This window comes from Symphodus melops, assembly GCF_947650265.1.
Source record: "Symphodus melops genome assembly, chromosome: 5".
In the NCBI taxonomy this organism is placed as follows: Eukaryota; Metazoa; Chordata; class Actinopteri; order Labriformes; family Labridae; genus Symphodus; species Symphodus melops.
Genome location: NC_136695.1, coordinates 26,133,708 through 26,154,420, shown reverse-complemented (window position 1 = coordinate 26,154,420; position 20,713 = coordinate 26,133,708). Strand labels below are relative to the sequence as shown.

The following is a 20,713-nucleotide window of genomic DNA, read 5'->3' as shown; positions in this document are numbered from 1 at the left end:
TTCTATGCATATGCACATTTCAAATTTTTATTATTTTACAGCAAATTCTCTAATTTTGAAAGGGGAATTGATATTCTTGAAAACCTTTTCAGCCTTTTCACATTCTTTCCTCTTGAATTTAACGCGGGCCTGCCACTCTTCTGCACTCGTGCATTCTGTAGGCACACATGTAGAATATACCTGCAAAACAGAAACGCATTAACAGCACTTCAGAACTACTGCTTTCATAATGATGATATGAGCTTCTTTCTACAGCTTAGGATAACTGTTTAGTAGATATCAAAGTATTCGAGCTGATTTATTTTGACTATGAGCACCACATAGTTGTACCACTAAACTCTACTGCAATTCTTTATTTGAACTAACCTGCAAAGAAGGTCATGAGCAGTGCCACCCAGCCTAGTATGTAGGACCACGAGAAGCGCCAATCGCCAAAGCGCTTGCCCAGGAAGTTCACAGTCACCCCGGTGTAAATGGCCATTGCAAGAAGAACAAACAGAGCTGGCATGGTTGACAGAGAAAAACGAGTATTCAAATTAATCACGTTAATATTAAAACCATTATCTAATTTTGCAAACATATGACGTCAAAGCAGAATTTCAATAGCTGTTTTTTCCCATGGAGATGTGCGGCATGCAAATTCACTTGACAATTCATCACTTATGGCAGATGAGGGGACACAAGCACATTATGTGGTTTATATATCCATGTCTTACTTGAAACAAAGAACATGATCCCGGCAGCAAAAGAGCGATTGAACCTCTCAAACGCTGAGAAGTGGGCGAAGGAGAGGATTCCTGCGATGATGCCAGCAAAGCATGACATGGCAGAGAGGATCATGAAGGCTCGAGTGGCGTTCCAGTAGGCTGAGGGCGAGTAAAACAAGGGAGAAAACAACAACAAAACTAAGTAACTATGACAGGAAAATCAAGCAAGTAGAGTTCAAACAGTTGAGAGAAGGAGGGAGTGTTTTTAAATGTACCAGTGGTTGTAAATGAATGGTCCTGTTTTACATGTGTTCCTTTTCATTTCACTGGAACTTCTCTGGATGTGTTTATGTATGTTTATCCAGCAGCCGCAGTAATAGTGACGGTTTTATAGTCTCTGCTACAGTGAGTTAGCAGGCTTGTGTCCAACTTTAGACAACCTGGCACTTGTTGCTTTGGAAATGTTCCTCTCTTTTCTGACTCTATGATAGCATGGCGCATTATCTGTACCCTGCATTTCTTTGTACCATCATTATATTTTGGTTTACGAAGCGATAACTAAAAAGTATCATCAGTCTTTGCTCTACTTTGTGTGTAATGCTAACTAGCACAGTTAACCATGCCCATACAGTTTGTTTGAGCAAATGTTTGCGTTGTCATTGTGAGCATGTTAGCATGCTATCATTGGCCTCACTCAAAGTTGTGTCTAAATACAGCTTTTAAACGGACAGATTGTTCAGAGTAAACCATGTGTTTCTGTAACTCTTGTCTTCCTGTCTGACCTTTCGTCTTTATAAAGTTACAAAAAATCTCTTCAACAGTGTGGACAGTTACTTTAATCAGTGAATTAGACGTTGACTCTGGGAAGATCTGCTGTGCCTTAGGGAGACATGGGATATCTTTTAAGGGTCCAGGGAGATATTTTGCCAACTTACCGATGCTGTCAGTCTGCATGTAGCACTTTCCAGACATGCAGTACCTCCACAGGCCCTGATGAGCAAAGCTGCCAGACAGACGGTACTGCATCCAGTAGTCTGTGGCTGTGGAGACCACCAGCAGAATGTTCCCCACGATGGCACAAAATAGGCCCCCTCCCATGAAGCTGTACATCATGAGTGACACTATGGCAGCGGTTAAGGCTTTATGTACTGTGTAAAAAGAAAGAAAAAAAAAACAAGCCGGGTGTGTGAATAATCCAGTTGTAATGAATTGGTTTCCTCCTTAAGAAGGAGTTTGCAGCTTCAGCTTGATGTGAATACCAGTGACAGTCTAAAGAAAATATTGTTTGAAGATTGTACAGCTTCAGAAGCTGCCTAATGCAGTAAGTCTCCCATAATGTTGGCTACCATCAAGTTGAGTTTAAAAAAGGGGTTATTAGTTAGTTTAACCAAGTAGAGGTTAAATCTTCTTACTGGCAGAGACACCACTTCCCTAATCATTATTTTTAGGCAACCTCAAACCTAGACTTCCTTAAAGATAAAAGGCCACTCGTCTTTTAGACCGAAATTGGGCAAACAATCATAAGTTCCTCTCATGGTGCTATCTGAAGACATGTGAGAAGGATGCCACAGCTAATATCTGTATATCACGGTCTATAGCTTTGCAGTTACAGGAGCTGTAACAACAATAATTATGCAATGTGGCTAACATTAAAGTTGCACCCCCGGTCAAAGCAACCATACTAACCACAGTGCGATCAGCTTATTGCAACAAGTGCTACCTCTCGGTTTACTCTAAGCTGATGTCTAACAAGCTGCTCATATTTATTTTTTTAGCCAGACCACAGAGAAAAAATAGCCACAGTGACCTGAGATGATTATATTTCACACAAAGAACACTCATGTGAGTTAAACATTATGATAAATGGCAAAAACATGTTGCTGCAAAGACTGTACTCATCCATAATCTGCTCAAAGCAGAACATGCAAAACATCTGTGGCAATATGTGTCAACACTGCAGAAAGCTAATACACACCATTTTGGGAAGATATTTTGACAAACACACATTTATCTGTACTATTGAGAGGAAGTGGATAAACCTTAAAGGTAAAATTAAAAAAACAAAAAAACAAAAAACCTTCCAAAATGATGATTTATCTTTTTTGTGTCAATTGGTAATAATAAGAAACATTTTGAAAAGTTAACCTCAGATCTACAGGGGCACAATTTTTTGAGAAAGAAAACGATTACGATGATTTGAAGGGCCTGTGACTGACAGGGGCCTTAAAAATACAAGAACATTGGTGCATTCTTTGTCATTGTTTGATTATATATATTTCTTCATGGGGCCCAAAATGCCTTGTGGTACCCTTTACAAATTTAACAGATGTTAATTCAAAGTATGATGAGGTGAGCTACCATGGCAAAGGCCTTCCACATCCACCTGTGAGATTTACTTTGGTTAACATGCCATGATATGAATTCCACTTAAGTAAGTACTCCTAATTATTTCTCTTTAAATAGCATCAGCAATTAAGTAAATATCTAACATCATCTTACCTGAATTCCTCAGGATATTTCAACCCTCTTAAGTATCAGTCTCTCCTCAGGGAAAGAGTGAGAGAGAGAGCGCAAGCCAGGAGTGAGCGTCAAAGAGGAAGCCCTAGGCTGAATTCCAAAAAGTTATCCCCTCCACTTTTCTGTCGATGGAGGCAAAATCCTTTAAAACAATCAGCACAGAACAAATGCACTTGAGCTGGTGGGCCACACGCCACGTGACTCTTTTACACTGAACTACATGGGACTATTTTTGGGGGGTCAGAGTAGAGGGGATGTGGGAGGGAGGGGTGCCAGTGTTGGGGGAAGGGGGACGGTCTGGGATGAGAGGCCGCGGCTCTACAGTCCATGTCTGTTGTTCTATGAGGCGTTCTGGAACTGTGGATGTGCAAAGGCTTGCAGTACTGCAGTGGTCAATGGAACATGCTGAAGCGCACACTTTCTTTCAGGGACGGGGTGTGTTCACGGGAAACACACATACACCCACAACCACGTGCACGCTTAGAACAGAGACATGACCAAAGAGGTGCTTGATAAAATTACACACTGCATGCAGAGAGAGTTCACATGTTCAACCTCAGTATGTAACGACATCGTGAACACATTGACGGCTGTCTCATTACCATGATTAATAAGGGTTGCACAGTTTGTCAGAACATTCAAAGTTGCATTAATGAATTGATTCATAGAAGAATTTTAAGAACTGCTAATTCTTAAAGAACTCTACTGTCTCAACCACAGAACAATGATTGCCTTTTTATTGATCAAATTATCTTATAATCCTTTCAAGAAAATGTGTTTTTGAAAGTAGTGTTTTGTCATGATATTTTTTTTAAAAATTACAAATAGCCCAAAAAGAAACTGCAGAAGATAATTTTAAAAATGCCTATTTCCATGAAGATGCAGAAAAAAGGAAACGTTGCTTTCTTTTTAATTCTATTTTAAAACGTGTACAATTTCCACACAACTTCAACTTTACTATTCAACTTCCCCATGTGTTTCATCAAGACTTTCCTACAAAGTAGAGTGTACGTGAAGCATGACAAATGCTTTTTTTTTTAACACAGCTGAGGCTGAATGTGGTGGAGGAGGTTTCATCATCTCTGCATTATCGGTTGAGGTACAAAGGTCATCAACACTTACTTCTTGTTGAAAACACAATGAAACTGACAAGCACGAACACCATCGTAAACTTAAATAAAAATAAACAAAACATTGTGTTTTACTACAGATGTGTGTGCATGTAATTTAGAGAGTGTTTCTCATTGTGTAAGAATAGGAGTCCCATGATTTTATAAAGTCAAACAGCATGGGTAAACTTTGTTCATCATCTTTGATGGTTTGACCGTGAACTTCCTGGATATCGGTAAATGCTTGCATGCCTGAAGAAGAGCTATGCGATTAATATGTTGCTTGCTGAGAGCTTTTAATACCGTGTGCGGATCTTCTTTTTTGTATCCTTGCCTTGGCAAGACTATTGGACCTCTACACCAGATAGAAACAGACATATATTAGTGTGCATAAATCACATATTTAAAGGTTTTATTGCAACGATCTGCATGAAATTAATGACCTTTACAGACCTCTATTAGCTGCTAATACAAAGCACAACAACCTTAACAGGACTGAAGAGGGCTATCTCTTTGCATGGTGCTGCCAAAAGACAAAAAGAGAGAGATCTGCATTCAAGCATTATAGTTGCATTTTCTAAGTGTAACACTTGTGCATGCAGAAATGTTGTGTAATTTGCAATAGCATGGGTGGATATTTGAATTTGAAAAAGCATTTAAAGGGTGCACTAACATGTCACACTCTCTGCCCTGCTCTGGGCGTTCAACAATGTGCAACATGTAAGACAGCCGTCATTAGAATTACTAAGTGAAACCCTCATTGTTCCACAGGAAGTCTCTTTCAGGCTGTTTACACCATCACAAATGCTACAGTGTTCTGTTTTTTTTTTCAAAAAAATAGGCCTGCCAACAAGGTTGACTTAATTTCTGGATATACAACACTTCTGTCAGTTACTTAACGCCTTACTAAAGTTGCACACAAGCTTCCTCTTTTCATCATAACAAAGTGTGAACTTCCTTTATGCGAAGTTTAAACTCCAATGATTGAATATTTCTGAACAAGCCTTTTCAATGTAATGAAAAACAAGCTCTTCTTTTGCGCCAGTGTTCACACAAACCTCTTCAAGAATCAAACATCACAAGATACTCATTAACATTTACCTGTATTATTTAGATCAGATTAAACATTCTGGGCAGTAATACTGGGGAAACTTTTCTTTTATAACGTAGCATGAAAAAAAAGGGTCAGATATCATCGAGCCATCTAGGAGGAAGTTCACTCTGCTTATACTCTAAAGAGACACAAGTCAATTTCCTTCGTCTCATCCACTGGTCCAAATTGCAATGTGATCAAATGCATGAAGTGTTGCATCATAGCACCATCTGCTGCACCAAGTTGGCGACACCTGCCTCAAAACTCATGAGTGCTTTTGTGCCTGAAACACTTTCCCCTGTCGAGGTTTGAGACCTGCTCTTGAAGTCCTCCGCTGAGACAATGAATGATAATGCTTAAAAGTGAAAGGCATCTCTTACAATCTTCATTTTGTTAACGCCTCCCAATTCTGAGCCTCGTAAGAAAGAGGGCAGAGTTTTGCATATTATTATCTTGTGGCTTCTGACTGCCAGGCGTCACTTGACATGCTGCTTATTTTGTGTAATGTATGCACTCAGTATAAGGAAGTACAAGTAGAAGGAATCACTTAATCATTTCAGTAACAAATTAAATATTTTAAGCCATTATTTCGGCAGTGTGGACCTATGTTGCTTTATAAAAAACAAGTACACATTAGGCTCATATTGGGATGTAACTGCATCCTACTGAGGGCCACAAGCTGACGTGTTGGACTTATTTGTTAGTTGATCTTCAGACTACAAGTGTTGCTTTAGTTCTTTGACCTCTTCAGGGAATAAGTCCAGCTCAGACCAGCAGCAGACGCACTCTGGTACTGTGGCATTGTGTTGTGTGTAGTCCACGAGAATGGCCCCCGTACAGGACCCCCTTTTTGATGATTCTCTTTTTTAACGTGACTCCATCATGTTTTCTCCACTGCCCCCTAGAGGTCAAAGGGTGAACTACTTCACAATAAGGCCCCAAAGACACGGAGGAAGAGCAGATCACAATTTAAAGAATATTTGAGAAACTCTGGAAGACACCAACAGGATTGCTTGAATTTAGATTTATTATGAATAAATATTCTTTAAAAATGATGGGAGTTGTACATTGTATATCATAGAGGAAAGTGAAAGTTTCCCATCCTAACAGGAATAAATATGACACCAAAAAAAAAAAAAAGTAGTTAAAATTGTGGTAAAAATATAGAAGAAAATCTCGTACATTTTAAAATAACTGAATATTTACAGAATGCTACACAAAGAAAACCTTCATCAAAATCACATTTTAGACAGTTGTAGCCTGTCTGACAGGCGGAGGAGGGACGAAGGAGGGCGGAGCCACTGATCTTTCAGAGGGAGCCTGCAAAAAAACATAAATACGCTCATTACATTTGCTGTAAATTACCAACTAGTAATCTTCATGTTGTGTTTGGCGCTAAAGACTACCTTTTGAAATCGGTTGTAATCTGGGGGAGCCTTTAGCCCTCCTACCAGCAGGTTATTAGGAGTTGAATCTGTTTGTGTTGGTATCGCCTGTGAGTGACGAGAAAGAAGCTGAAACAACCAACATCTTCAATTCAATTCAATTCAATTCAAATTCAATTCAAAAAACTTTATTTGTCCCCGGGGGGCAATTCAGGGCACACAGAGCAGCAAATAACGACAGTGCAACTATACAAAAACATTTAACCAATCAACAAGAATAAAGTGTAAAAGAAGAATAAGTGTCAGGATGTTAGGATCTTGCAGGATTTATTGTGAAACATGTTAATAAAGGCAAACTGTGTCTGACACATGATTAGATGTATATTTTTACACAGCACAGAACATCATTCCAATTAAACCATCTGCTCATCTCAGAACAGGCTTTATTGCTCAGGTATGATTACCCACTGCATGAATTTGACTGAGATGAACTCAACATACAAAACTATAACATTAAATATCATCAAGACTAATAAGTACAGGAATAATTAGACAATAGCACAGCGATAAGTAGTGCAAAGTATGCAGAAATAATAATAAAACGTGTAATTATAGGTTAATATTCATCCAACAGTGCCCCACGAGTAGGTAGGGTTTTACAGGTAGTTATATAAGGCAGGGTGTAAATAGCATGGACATTCACAGTGTGAGTTTTTAATCTGTTAGCAACAACGCCATCCGGACTAATTCCTAAAATTTATTATTCAGGCTGTGAATTGTTTCTTACCTTTTCAACCGCTCTGGAAACAGGATATCTCAGACGACCTGCAAAACAGAAACAGAAAAGTCTGAATATTTAATTAGTAATGGGGACAGTACAATGACAGCAGACAGGCCACATCAGCAGAGTGCACCTTACAACATAATCAAATACACCTCATATAAAACCACATTAAGATCAGCCTACATAGAAAAGTAATTTGAACGTTGTTTTAACCAGTACTTACTTCTGTTTTTGTGGCAGTAGAAACACAGATAGATTAAGAGGGCCAGCAGGAAGAGGAAGAGGAGACTGCAGGGGATTCCTGCTGCAATTCCAGCAATGGCAGGGCCGCTCAGCCCTTCACCTGTTTCAAAGAAACACCATCAATGTTGCTTCTGCTCCAGCACTATGACTGACCCTGAAGTAAGAAATACAGCAGTCTGATAAACATCATGTAACGTGACGTGCCAGTAGCCTATTGAATGGAGGCGACCTGGGTTTGAATCCAATCTGTGGCTCCTTTTCTTCAGGTCATTCCTCTCTGTCTGATTTCTGACTCTATCCACTGTCCTATCTCTAAATAATCATGAAACGCCCCAAGATAAATTGGGCTGCTGAGCTCCACATCTTCAAGTATCTTTAATTGGTTGCTGGAGTGGACTGTGCATCCACCAGGGGGAGCTCAGCTCTGTAATAATAATCAGCCAGAGCGACAACGTTCAGGTTTTAATAATACTTTCCCACTTATGATCCCCGCTCTCTCTCTTTTCTATCTCTACTAAAGGATATAAAATGCCCCAAAATAAACCGTATAACAAAAAGAAAACCCACAACATAACATGTGGACATACCTGGACCAATCCTGTGGACTGCAGAGGGCTCTCCATAAGTCATGAGGGCTTTGGGGATAACCTGAAACCGGTACGTCAACTTTGGATCGAGGTCAAAGACTTCTGCGGTCCGAGCAGAGCCGGGTTTCTGTAGAATCGTTTGAAATGCGTTCAAGTTGTCTTTAGTTTGATTGTCATAACGCCTTTTGCTCTGGAGGCCTGGTCCTTTCATCTGGATGTCAAAGCCTTTGTCAAATAAAAAAAAAAAAAGCTCTAGATGATCAATGTTATAAGACTGACTTATTAAGTGTAAACAGAATGACAGAGAGGAATCAGAAAGTCACATTTGTATTTCACAGTCCTTGTTTTACCATAACACGGTCCCACTCACACAATATTTACACCCTCATATTGAGTTTCTGTTTGAACACTGCGTCAGCATTCTTCCCAGAGGGGAGCTGCTGACACGTACAAACTAAAAACCTGGTGATTGGGTTTGGGTGTGACATAAAAAGATAACTGTGAAAATTAACTGTTTTTTTCCCTCGTGTTTGCTAGGGCTTCGTTTTATTGGTTAGTGGCTGTCTTACCTGTAACAATGGAGTAAGGCGGGACCTCCCAAGTCAACGTGAGGTTTGTTCCATCTGGATTAGGGTACGAAAAGGAATCTGAGATGGACGGTCCTGGAAGGAGAGGGATTGTGAGCGAGAGAGGGGGGGGGGGTTCACCATGACTGGAGAGCTTTGTTTAGAATGGAAAAGTAGACTCAGGTAGGACTTAACTCTATGTCTAAGGGCCCATTGTTTCTTTTTACTCTGGTATGCTGGTGGTGCTCACAATAAGAGGCTGACTACCACAGAATTGAAACAGTATTTAAAGGATGACACAAAAAACTCAATGTTTGATGTTTGGCTGTTATATACCACATCTTTTTGGAAGCAATGGAGCCTTCAATTCTTCAGAAAGGTTTACCAAATGCTCAAAGCTGCTCATCTTAAAGACAGGGTTGGTAAGAGGGGGCACAGAGGGGAGGGGGTGGGGGGTGGGGGCAGATGGAGCACTGAGGGAATGCTACTTTCTAAACCACGCTAGTTTTAGAAAATTACCCAGCCTGCCTTTAATCTTCTGAGCTCGAGGGGAAATCTCAGTGTTTTGTTGTGTCTGACATAATCCCCAAAGTCAAAGATTTACAGATTACAGACACACTATGAGGGGAAGAAAATGAGTATTTGTGTTTGAATATATCATACACACACACACGTGTGCAAAATACAAATAGATAAACTGAAATACATAATATCTTGAAGTAAAACTTATCATTCAAATGTAAAATAGACCTCCACATTTACAGAGAAGAAGTTACATAAACCAAAGTAATACTTGAGGATGCATCTGATTAAGTTTCATCGCTGCTTAATGTTGGAAGGCAAATAAACAAATCCAATGACAACCACTCGATACCTGTTAACTGGATTTCCCTCCTCTGGCCGCCCAAAGGGTTTTTACAGGTACAGGTGTAGCTTTGGAGGAGGAAGGTGCTGATGTTGTGGTCACGGATCTGGAGTTGCATTGTGTCACTGCTGATCTGGTGTGTTGTCCCGTTGGCGACGGCCTCGCTGCCTCTGGACCATGACACCACAGCGCTGGGAGATGCCTCACTGACGCAGTGGATACTGACCACTATTTTGTCAAAGCTGACTGTGGTTCCCACAGTTGGAGTGAACTTCACGGGACTACCTAGGGAAGACAAGGTTTTGGGGGGTTTTGACAAGTCAACATTATTAAATTTTAAATGTCAAATGTATGTTTGTTCAGAAATCCATCACCTGTTTATAATTCATAAAATTATCTGGAACTTACTTGCAGCGATGTTGCATGTATTATTTTCAATTGGGTGTTCAGTCAAGCATGTGACATTTCTCCCATCGAGGTTTTCTGAAGCGTTGACATACAGACTTAAGTTTCCTAATCCACTTTTGCTGTTGTCAAGCTGTGGGAAATAAATCCGAGCCTGTGGTGTTCCCCCAGACCACTGACAGTGGTACTGCAAGTCCACGTTGTTATTCACGGACTGCACAGAGCAAAGCGGGTTCCCTGATGGCTTCTCTGTCCAAAGACAAGATCGGTCAGACATCATTAAAGTGAACCAAACGGGCTGCACATTTATTCCTAGATGGGTCCATTTTGATAACACCCAAACAGGTGAGATGAGAATCACTTACTGTATATTGTAAAATCTAAACCTTTTTAGGACTGTACTGATTCTAATGGTGTACTTTCTGTTAATACATTCATAGAAAAAGTTGTAAAGGTGGTAAAGATTGTAAACGTGTATTTTGACTTAAATCATTCAAAATTTTCAAACTAGACATTTTTGTTTTACGGTTGTTAATCTGTATTTTGTTTTTCCTGTTGTAACCAAGTGACTGCTGATAAAAATGAGCTTTACCCCAAAATTAAAAAAAACAAAATATATTGTTTCAGATGTTTTTATGATGGAAGATTTTTGAAAAAGTAGATACCTTATAAAGAACCACTTGACATAACCTACGCGCCTAAAACAAAACAAAAGTCAGGCTTTTCACTTACCATAAACATGTAACATAAAGCTTATTTGGCTCTGATTTCTGGTCAGCTCATTTAGCAACATGCATGTATAGTTGCCTCCTTGACTGGCCTTTACATTTGTTAGATTTAAGATTCCCGAGCGTGAAATGTTCTGACCACCAAAGATCCACTCAGCAGTTGGCTTTGGGGAGCCCTTTGCCGAACAGGAGAGGAGCAGAGAGTCTCCTGATACATAGAAAGGCCGAGCAGGGCGTGCCTGAATTATGGAATTTTCTGGTCCATCTGTAACAGACAGCAAAGAAAAGACAGGAGCGTCACGAGAGAGGAAAGGGAAACAAACAAAGGTTTTCAGAGAGAGTGCAGACTTACACAACACCGTGACATTAATGTGAGTTGTCACATTGCCAAGAGGGTTTGACAGAAACACCGAGTACTGTCCTGTGTCGCTGCGGGTCGGATTAAGGATCTCAACGCTCTTGTCTTTCACACAGTAGTGTGAGTTGTTTTGTATCTCCATTCTGTTGAAGAGCCACGTCTGTTGCTGGACCACTCCTTGGGACATGCTGTACTCGAGTGAGAAGCGCTCAGTCCCCTCTATGGCCAAATCCGGCACTGATCTCAGACTCACATTCTGGATGATTTCTGTGAGAAAACAAGTGAGAGGAGTGGTGGAAAAGAGGGATGAAGAACTGAAGTGATTGTGGTTAAAAACACTCGGATCTCTCTTTTTGGAAAAGTTCAAATTAATTGATAGCGTGCTTTCTTTTGTTTTGAAAATTGGTCAATAAAAAGAAACCCTTAGATATCTGCATGAATATATGGATATTCTGCCAGCCTTGAACAGCAATGCTCTCTTGTCTTCCCTTATTTTAGGTTTTCTTATACTGTTTATACATTTACATGTTAACTAGTACCTCGAGAAATGTAGTAAGATTAATTGAACTATACTTGAATTACATGCAAGGCTTATCTCTTGCTTATCTCTTTTTTTAAATCCCTTTAATTTTCTTTTTGTCCGTCTACAGCTGAACTCCAGCTGAGGCTTATTGTCTGCACTATCAAAAAAAAAAAAAAAAGTATACAAACCCACAACTAGACTTTAAAATCTATGTATGATCCCATCGATGCCTAATCCAATTAATGTTTTCCATGGAGCAAGAAAACAGAAAATATTTGTGCAATGTTGACCTGGAAGCAACACTGTCAAGTTTAATGAGCCATTGAATCCAAACCTCAAAATACTCATATACTCACCATAAACATTAAGAGTAAAAGTTGTCGAGGCTTGTTTAAGTCCAGACTTTGTGACCTCAAAAGTATAGTCACTGCTGTAATTAAGTGTCACATTTACAAACGTCAGGGATCCACTTGGCTCGAGTCTCAGCATCTTCCTTTCGTTTTCAGCAATGTTTGGAGCAGACAGGCCAACACTCCATGTGAGGAGAGGCACATCCTTCATGAACCACACAACTACAGGGTCAGGAGCTCCAATGAAGGACACAGCCAGAGTCACATTTCTGCCAGCTTCAGCATTCACCACAGTGTGACCAGCAGGAGAGACCACCAGCTGACAGTGAGCACCTGATAGGATGGAGACAAGAAGTCACGTCTTACTGTCTTGATGAGCCTGTAGTGAGACAATTTACTTCACAGTTTATGCAATAAATGCTAAAATGAGACAGGAAGATATTGGACAGGCAAATATGACATTTTCACAGGCAGTGGTGTAGTGCAGGGTATACAGAGGTTATTTTTCAGCCTACATAGGGTATACCCACTTCTAAATCTCGTCTGATTTGTAATTTACAACATTCAGTAACATGCTGCATTTTTTCCCTGTTGGTGGCTAGGTCTCCTATTGGCTGGCACACACACTAAATGTAGTTGTCGTGCATGACACTGTTTATAACAGAGGCTGCTGAGTATACCACTTAAAAACGCACCACTGCTCACAGGACTCTGTTGCTACCAAATTAAGCACACACAGTATTATTACCATGCTTCAATGTACATCCAAGGAAAGGACAAATTAAACATTAAAGATAGTTTTACTCAGAAAAGTTTTCGAGGCTCAGGCATTTTTTTTTTATTTAGTCTAAATGGTCTAGGATATTAAATCTTAAGCTAAAAAAAATTAAAGGTACATCTTACCGTGAAAAGCGCAGCTCAAGAAAAGGAACAGAAAAACTTCTGTAAATCTCTTGGTTTTATCCACCCTCGTCATTTTAGAGACAACAAACCAGACGATAAACTCACGAGCTCCTCAAAGAGCCGTGTGTTCGCCTTTATTCTCAGAGAATTAAAAACAAGCGAACAAATGTCCTCTAGTGTCTTGAACTGAAGTGCATCCGCGGGCCCACCTCGTCGCTCCCGAGCTCGAGCTGTCAGCAGTGCGCGCGAGTCGCTCACCTGTGCCGACTCAAAGCATTGATTGTGCACGTGAAGCCACGCCCCTCCCCTTCACCGCTTTTCAGGTGCTGTGTGAAGACGCAAACATGAAGTTTTTTTCTATTTGAAATGAAGGAGCCGTTTGAATTCAAATCTAAATACTGATGAGTAAAATATTTGGAATAATAATTATAAACACGTCACGAGGTGTTGAAAGATCCGGGTCAGCTCACCTGCCGTTTGTCCACGTTTTGTCCTTCATGGGTGTTTCCACCACGGGAACCTGAAGGGTATCATATTAATGAAACAAAACACTTTGAAACAAATTATATTAAATTTGAAAAGTAGTGCGGTCTGTAATATAACCATTACATTATGAAATCTTTCAAACAAAGCCTTTTTATACGTTATACCCTTCTTTCTACAATAAGATTTGATTTGGTTGTACATAAAAAAATAATCAAAAAACAAACCTTTCCACTCAGTTACTTGAGAAAGAAAGAGGGCAGATACATGATCCATTATACAGATGCTGTAATTAACATTTACCTAACTTGAGCGTCATTAGTGTTGAGGGTTCGATCCCCAACTCCTGCAGCCACTTGCCTTAACCCCGAATAGCTCCCACTGCAGCGTGTGAATGGGACTAGTTTAGTTCTGGTGGTCTTACTATCAGTGTGTGAATGTGTAGGTGGGAAGTGCGGTAAAAAGGGGCTTCGAGTATTCAGAAGACTAACAAAGCGCTATACAAGCTCAAGTCTATTTATTTGACATGAGAAAAGATGCATGACATAAGAATGAGTCAAGTTTTCATGAAAAATATTTTTATGGTTATATTGAGTATTGCACACTTCATGGTGTCATTTTGATAACGGTTATCTCCTGGTGTCTTTCAGAAAGATGCCGTTGATTTGTTTCCTCTACTTTTTGAGTTACATTTATCCCAGAACACGTTTTATAACTTCCCCTCAGTTTAGCGCAAAACCACTTGGAAATAGCCCTAAATGCAGTCCCCGGGTATTGGCGTATAGTTACATTAAAACAGTTCAGAGAAAAATGACATTCACAGGTGTGTTATGATAAAGAAAAAGACTGGCTGCTTTATTGTAATGTTCTGTACAATCAACAGAGAATGGAGGCGCTTATGGTTACATTTGGATTTGTGATCATCATCTCTTGATCATAATGAAGGACACCATGTACACACTACTGAAACCCAGTTACACAAACGACACAGTTTACCAGTAGACTGAGCACTAATCTTGAAGAACATTGTCATTTCCACATGTTTGGATCCATATTTACACATCTCATTTACAAAAACTGCCCCTCTGAACATGTGTGAGTATAGACCAACCAGATTTAACAGCTGCAACTGTTGGTGAAAAGCATCACAGTGATGGCATTAAAGTACACTGCAATACAAAACAGAAGCATGAATGATAGGAGGTTTCTGGGTTTCAGTTGTTGAATAAAGTTTTATACAGGTGTGTCCATGTCAATTAAAATGTAGATAGGAGATGATCCTGTGTGTTTCTGCTGAAGGACAGCGCGTCTCAGAACTCTTCTCTCCTGTTCATACCTGCTGCACATCCTCAGGAGCCACAGTGTCAAACAGAGGGATTAGACCAGTGCATAAGCTCGTCCTCCAGGCGTGCTTATGTAAAACAGTCCAGTTATTCATTAGTGAGTCCTGCAAGCAGAAAAAGAAAATGTATGATATGTGATGCAAGACAAGAGCTGCAATTAAAATCTTTAATTAGCTTTGCTTTCATCCACTCCAGCAACATAATTGTCTTTGTCAAAAGCAATTAATTAGATGATTATTCTTTCTTTTTTTTTAAACAAAGAAGAGAAGAGGATATACGGATATCATGATATTAATATTCCAGGCTAATCTAGCCATAGCAATTCTATCTTTTATGATAAGAGGATACTGTGCTGCATAAAACAGAAGCCTGGGAAGTTTTACCCTGCCCAGTTTCAGAAAGTATTTTACCCCCCCTTTCCTAGAAACCTCGACTTTTGCCCACCCAAAAATATATTACTATCACTGTTAATATTAGGAATGTTTGAGACGGTCACTCAGTTGTCACTCTTTCTGACATAACGAAGTAGATCGCTACGGATCATAATGCAAACTATTTGACACTGCATCTCGTTCTCCTCTTAGTTTTTAACCATCTACATTCAGTCATTCTCTCCATGGGCTGACTCAGTGACGCTCACCCTGCTGCTCAGGTGTGGGCTCCCCTGCTGATGCTCCTGACGCTTTATAACCTCCCTGCATCTTTCAGCTTGCCGACCAGGTCGTCCACCGTCTCCACCTTCATCCCCGCCTGTCTCTGTGGGGGCTCGTCCACTCTCAACACCTCCAGCCGTGATGTGAGGTCCACCCCCAAGTCTGCAGGCTTCACGTTAGCTATCTTCTTCTTCTTGGCTTTCTGAGAGTAGAAAAGGGTACACAAGACAAGGGTGTCATACAGAGTCTGTACGACTGCCTGAGGCCTATAAAACAATAATTAAACAGTCTGTGTAATAGATCACTTGAAGGCTTCTCTGTTCAGAGTCATTTTTTTTAAATAAAAAAAAAAACATATTTCATGCATTCGTCTTGCCATCTCTCTTACGGCCACATTTCCCTGCTACCTACCATGATGTTGGGCAGGGTGGCATATCTGGGGGTGTTGAGTCGAAGGTCTGCTGTGATCACTGCAGGTGAGCTGATCTTTATAGTTTCCAGGCCACCATCAATTTCTCTCACCACTTTAATCTTGTCTCCGTCAAATGCCACTTCTGATGCAAAAGTTCCCTGAAACATCAACAAACGAGAACTAATGAATTCATCAAATCTAATTCAGAGACAAAAAGAGCGTCTGATAAACAGAGAGAACGCACACATGCATCATTGCAAATCTAAAGATCGAGGCAGTGTGGGGTTATTTAAATAGTAAATTGGACTTGAGCATGTAGAGCGCTTTTCTAGTCTCCTGACCAATGAAAGTGCTTTTACATACATACTTTTACAAGTCACTTAGGGTTAAGCGTTTTGTCCAAGGAGACTTTATACATGTGGCTGCTGGAGCTGGGAATCGAACCCAGGACCTTCCAGGTAAGAGACAACTCTACCACCGAACCCCAGCTCAGGTTATGAGACTGTCAAACAGCCCCACCTGCTGGTGTGATTTTTTCATTGCAACTATTCCCGGAAGTCTACAGACTATGAACTGGGACAGGTCATGGGGTTGATGGTAAGAATAAACAGAGCAGATTTGAACCAGTGCCACCTTAAGAAATCAGCTGATTCACATTGTAATATTTGCCTCACTGCTCAACCTGTACACTGTGATGTAACCCACTAACCAAGTACTCCATCTACAGGCGAGCCAGAGGAACTTCATGTCACCTGTCTGAACCAGCCGTAACCTGCTTTCCTGCTGCGTGCTGGAACACTGCAGCTCTCGCTGACCCCGACTGGTCTCTGCTGACCAGAGCCCACCTGATATCAGCACTGTGCCGCTTCTTTAAACAAATGGAAATGATTGAACCTGACGTTTTCCAATTTAGCCGATTCAGACTCAGGCCGTTTCTCTTCAGGGACAGGTTTAACTAAGCTCTGGTTAGAATACATCAATTACAGTGAGCGCTCACCTGAGGCCAGTCCAACAAGGCGGCTGTCATCTGACCTGTCTGATTGCAGTCATCGTCGATGGCCTATGAAAGCAACACAATTGACTCAAAGCAGGTAATGGTTGTGTCGATTGACCGTGATGAGAGAGTAAGGCAGTTTGATGTCGTTTGAAAGTGTAACAGTGATATGACTCGACCTGTTTGCCCAGGATGACCAACTGAGCGTCCTCCTTCTTGGCCAAAGCAGCCATGATCTTGGAGACCTGCAGGGGGCCCAGGGTTTCATAGTCTTTCCCGCTCACTTCCACGTGGATGCCGCGGTCTGCTCCCATGGCGAGGGCAGTACGGATGGTCTCCTATAAGAGGGAGCGTGATACAGGGTCAAACAACTTGTATTAATGAGAAAAAAACAGCTCGATGTGGGATACACAGTTATTTTCTCTCACTTAAATCAACATTTGTTCAATTATATTAACATAAATTCAAGAGGCTGAACTCCTTTCCTCGTTTAATATGAAGCTGAAGCCAAGAAAAGATTGAAACTCCTGGAAAGAACTCTGCAGAAAGAAGGCTTCCTGCCAAACCAAACTGTATATCAGGAGGGACATTGATTAAAAAGAAACGGGTGCCAGGTCTGGCCGGGCCTCACCCACCTGCGCTTGCTGTGGGCCACAGCTGACAGCCACCACCTCCTTAATGAGCTTCTTCTCCTTCAGCTTGACCGCCTCCTCCACAGCGATCTCACAGAAGGGGTTCATCGAGTGCTTCACGCCATCCGTCACCACGCTGCTGTTGTCCGGCTTCACGCGGATCTGAGGAGGGAGAAGACCGCAGGGCAGAGTCACTGCAGGGGGGCGGGGGGCTCGAAAACAAACTATCTTCATCACTTCTGAGGCCAACTCTCTGACGCAAGTACTCGTCACGATGTGAGCCAGAAATGTAGGGGCCGACTGATATTATTTTATTGATAATGATACCATCGGACAACAATGGTCTCTGTGTGGTCGGGCCCTTCCTCTACGGCACCCAGGCTTCAGTGACTGTCTATTACATGTGTGACGTCTAGTCAGATAGTTATGAAGGCAGGACGAGAGAGAGAGAGAGAGAGAGAAGAGTTAAAAACAGACGCTGATTATCTGCCCCCGATAATCTGTCGACCACAGCAGAAACATCAAGGCCTATAGATGGCTAATTGTGCATAGATTTTGTGCCTTCCTTCATTTCCACCCAGGCTCTCACTTCACCTCTTATTGTGAAACATTCCTTTAAAGTACAAAATTAAAGAGGTGAGCTTCCCCTTAGGGTGAGAAATGAGTAATCTGGGAATAAAAAAAAAAGGTTCAGCTACTCAGCCTCAAATGTTATGAGAAGACTTTCCTCAGGATTTTGGAACTCTGGCTGACGAGCTTAAAAGATTTTATCATGTTCAGTGGAGAGAGAAATAGTCACGGCTGCTACTTGTGCTAATTTTAGGCTTTAAATCCATGTCAAGATATGATAAAAGAATACGGAGCGGTCACGTCTGTGCAATGTGCCGATTAAGATCCTCATCTTTAAACTTCAGAAAACATTTCTTGATCATGATCATGGGGAAATGTCTCGTCAATACAGAAGACATCTTCCCTAATGTTGTTGCCACAAGTTGGTGTTTTCTTTTTTTTTTTTTGATGTTTAATATAACTATAATGATTATCCTCAAACAAAACAACATAATCAAGAGGGTCAACATGTACTACTACTACTACTACTGCCCCCTTGTGGGTCAAGTTTAAGAAGACGAGCATGCAGAAGCTGCAGGTTGTCTTTTATGATTGTTTGCATATATTTCTAAAAAAAAAACAAAAGATGAGGCAGTGCGAGTGAAATGTTTTGTAACGTAGGAGTCAGCGTGCTCCAAGCTCTGTTGAGAAATCTGATCGACAAATTAATCTGCCCTCTGAATGATTCTAAAAATGATATGTTGTCAACAAATCCTCATCTCAGTACTGTATGATACCAGTCATCTTTGTGGAAGCATTGGTATAATTGTTTTATACATTTTTTTTAACCTGTGTGTTGCTGTATGTCTCTCAAATGGACCTAAAGTCTATAAAATAAAATCATTTAGTAATAGTACACCATGTATAATCTAAAATAATAATCCTGAGTTCACCTGCACAATTGACCCTAAATGACACTTGTCAAACTGATTTTAGAAGACTCATTCAAGACTCAACATACAATACTTTTTTTCCCCCTTTCATATAACTTCTGTACTTTATGAAATATAAACAGCATGTCCACCTCCTGGCCCATCTGATTTACATCTAAGATGACTGTCTGTCTGCTCGACCATTGGATAGTTTTTACCTTGTAGGGAAGTTAAAAAAAGAAAAAGAAAAGTGACTGCAGCATTGTGCTTCAGGCTCCTTATTCCAGTTGTCGATAAATTGCTCTTTGCAGAGACATGAGGTTACACAACATGAAAACAGGAGCCTAACAGCAGCTCAGATACCAAAGAAGAAGTAATGCACTACATTGTTGTTTACAGTTGTTGTTTTTAAATAGTGCATAATAGATGTTTCAGGCTGTACACATACTACTTAAACTAGTTGTGCTCATTATCTTAGTGGGACTCTGCCAGCTGGTCTCTGTGGGCTAACGACAGCTAGCAGAACTAAGAAAGTCAAATGAAGAGGAACAGGCACGAATTTATTTAAACGTGAAAATAAAAAAAATAAAAATACTACCTTAACAGCATAGTCAATGACACGTTTGACTCCAACGAGAACACGGCCAGACATCGTAGCTGAAACGACTGAAAGCTCCTCAGTGGTAAGGACAGCTAACGCGAAAGAGTCACCGCAATGAACATGAACTCTCACCCAAGGAGGAGAGGTCGGAAGTATTTTATGGCAACACCAAGGGGAGCGTAACGCGAGGGGGACCGCCTACCGATTCAGCCAATGAGGAGCGTACATGAAGGAATGATCTTGTCACTGATTGGCTAGAACGCATTTGAGCTGTTGCTAAATACATCAAGTACTCAGTCGGTGTCATTGTTTTGGTGGATCAAAGACGATAAACTCAGACCTTATTTTGCGGAAGAGGGTTAAACACATTATTGGCAACGACATAGTAATGGTATTAAATCAGTGTGTATTAGGGCAATTCACCTGTATTTATTCTGGTGCTTATCATATATGAGTCGGAAACAAATCCACAGAAAAAGAAAGGTTCCGCTTTGAGTGGGGGAAAGTTCACTGAAAACGGTTTAGTGTGACGATAGCGGTGACGTCTTCAAATGAAACCTGTAAAACATTGTATATACATTGTATTTATTTGTCTTTACATTATTGGCTCATAGAAGTTATTTGATACATGATTTGTTACATGATAGAGCTCAAGGAACAAGAAGCCATGTTCTTCATCTCCTACATGGCCACTTCAAAATGACAATTTCATTGTTAACATTACAATGATAGAACATCTAAAGCCTCAACACAATATAATAAAAACATTAATTTAACAAAAGGCCAGCCAACATGCCCCTCAGTAAATGGAAACAAGTGTTAAAAACTGATGCCATCCTTTCTACAATAAATCCTATTTTCGTCGGACTTGTTTTCCTATCAATTTAGGTTGGGGTCCACTCAGAGTGGGGTACCTTCCAATTAAATGAGTGAGTGTACATACAAAAGTGTACATTTAATGCATTAATGTAAAAAATCTCAAAAAAGCTAA

At 40.6% G+C, this 20,713-nt stretch overlaps 3 protein-coding genes across 3 annotated transcripts; all 3 read right to left on the bottom strand.

Moving 5' to 3' along the window:
* Positions 1–13: 13 nt before the first annotated feature.
* Positions 14–3,348, bottom strand: lim2.5 (lens intrinsic membrane protein 2.5). The gene is made up of 5 exons (XM_079344674.1): positions 3,207–3,348; positions 1,643–1,855; positions 717–866; positions 367–501; positions 14–180 (listed from the first exon to the last, which is right to left on the bottom strand). Exons 2-5 carry the CDS (start codon positions 1,818–1,820, stop codon positions 119–121), a joined length of 525 nt encoding a protein of 174 aa, XP_079200800.1. The 5' UTR covers positions 1,821–1,855; positions 3,207–3,348; the 3' UTR covers positions 14–118.
* A 3,151-nt stretch (positions 3,349–6,499) lies between these two features.
* On the bottom strand, positions 6,500–13,394 carry vsig10l (V-set and immunoglobulin domain containing 10 like). The gene is made up of 12 exons (XM_079344675.1): positions 13,124–13,394; positions 12,227–12,553; positions 11,342–11,614; positions 10,994–11,254; positions 10,265–10,510; positions 9,866–10,141; positions 8,995–9,087; positions 8,426–8,650; positions 7,819–7,938; positions 7,599–7,636; positions 6,833–6,919; positions 6,500–6,746 (listed from the first exon to the last, which is right to left on the bottom strand). Exons 1-12 carry the CDS (start codon positions 13,194–13,196, stop codon positions 6,672–6,674), a joined length of 2,094 nt encoding a protein of 697 aa, XP_079200801.1. The 5' UTR covers positions 13,197–13,394; the 3' UTR covers positions 6,500–6,671.
* A 1,040-nt stretch (positions 13,395–14,434) lies between these two features.
* Positions 14,435–19,885, bottom strand: etfb (electron transfer flavoprotein subunit beta). Its single transcript, XM_079344640.1, has 7 exons — positions 19,720–19,885; positions 17,644–17,802; positions 17,188–17,346; positions 17,012–17,074; positions 16,014–16,172; positions 15,590–15,804; positions 14,435–15,053 (listed from the first exon to the last, which is right to left on the bottom strand). The coding sequence occupies exons 1-6, from the start codon at positions 19,771–19,773 to the stop codon at positions 15,634–15,636; spliced, it is 765 nt and encodes a 254-aa protein (XP_079200766.1). The 5' UTR covers positions 19,774–19,885; the 3' UTR covers positions 14,435–15,053; positions 15,590–15,633.
* Between the last annotated feature and the right edge of the window lie 828 nt (positions 19,886–20,713).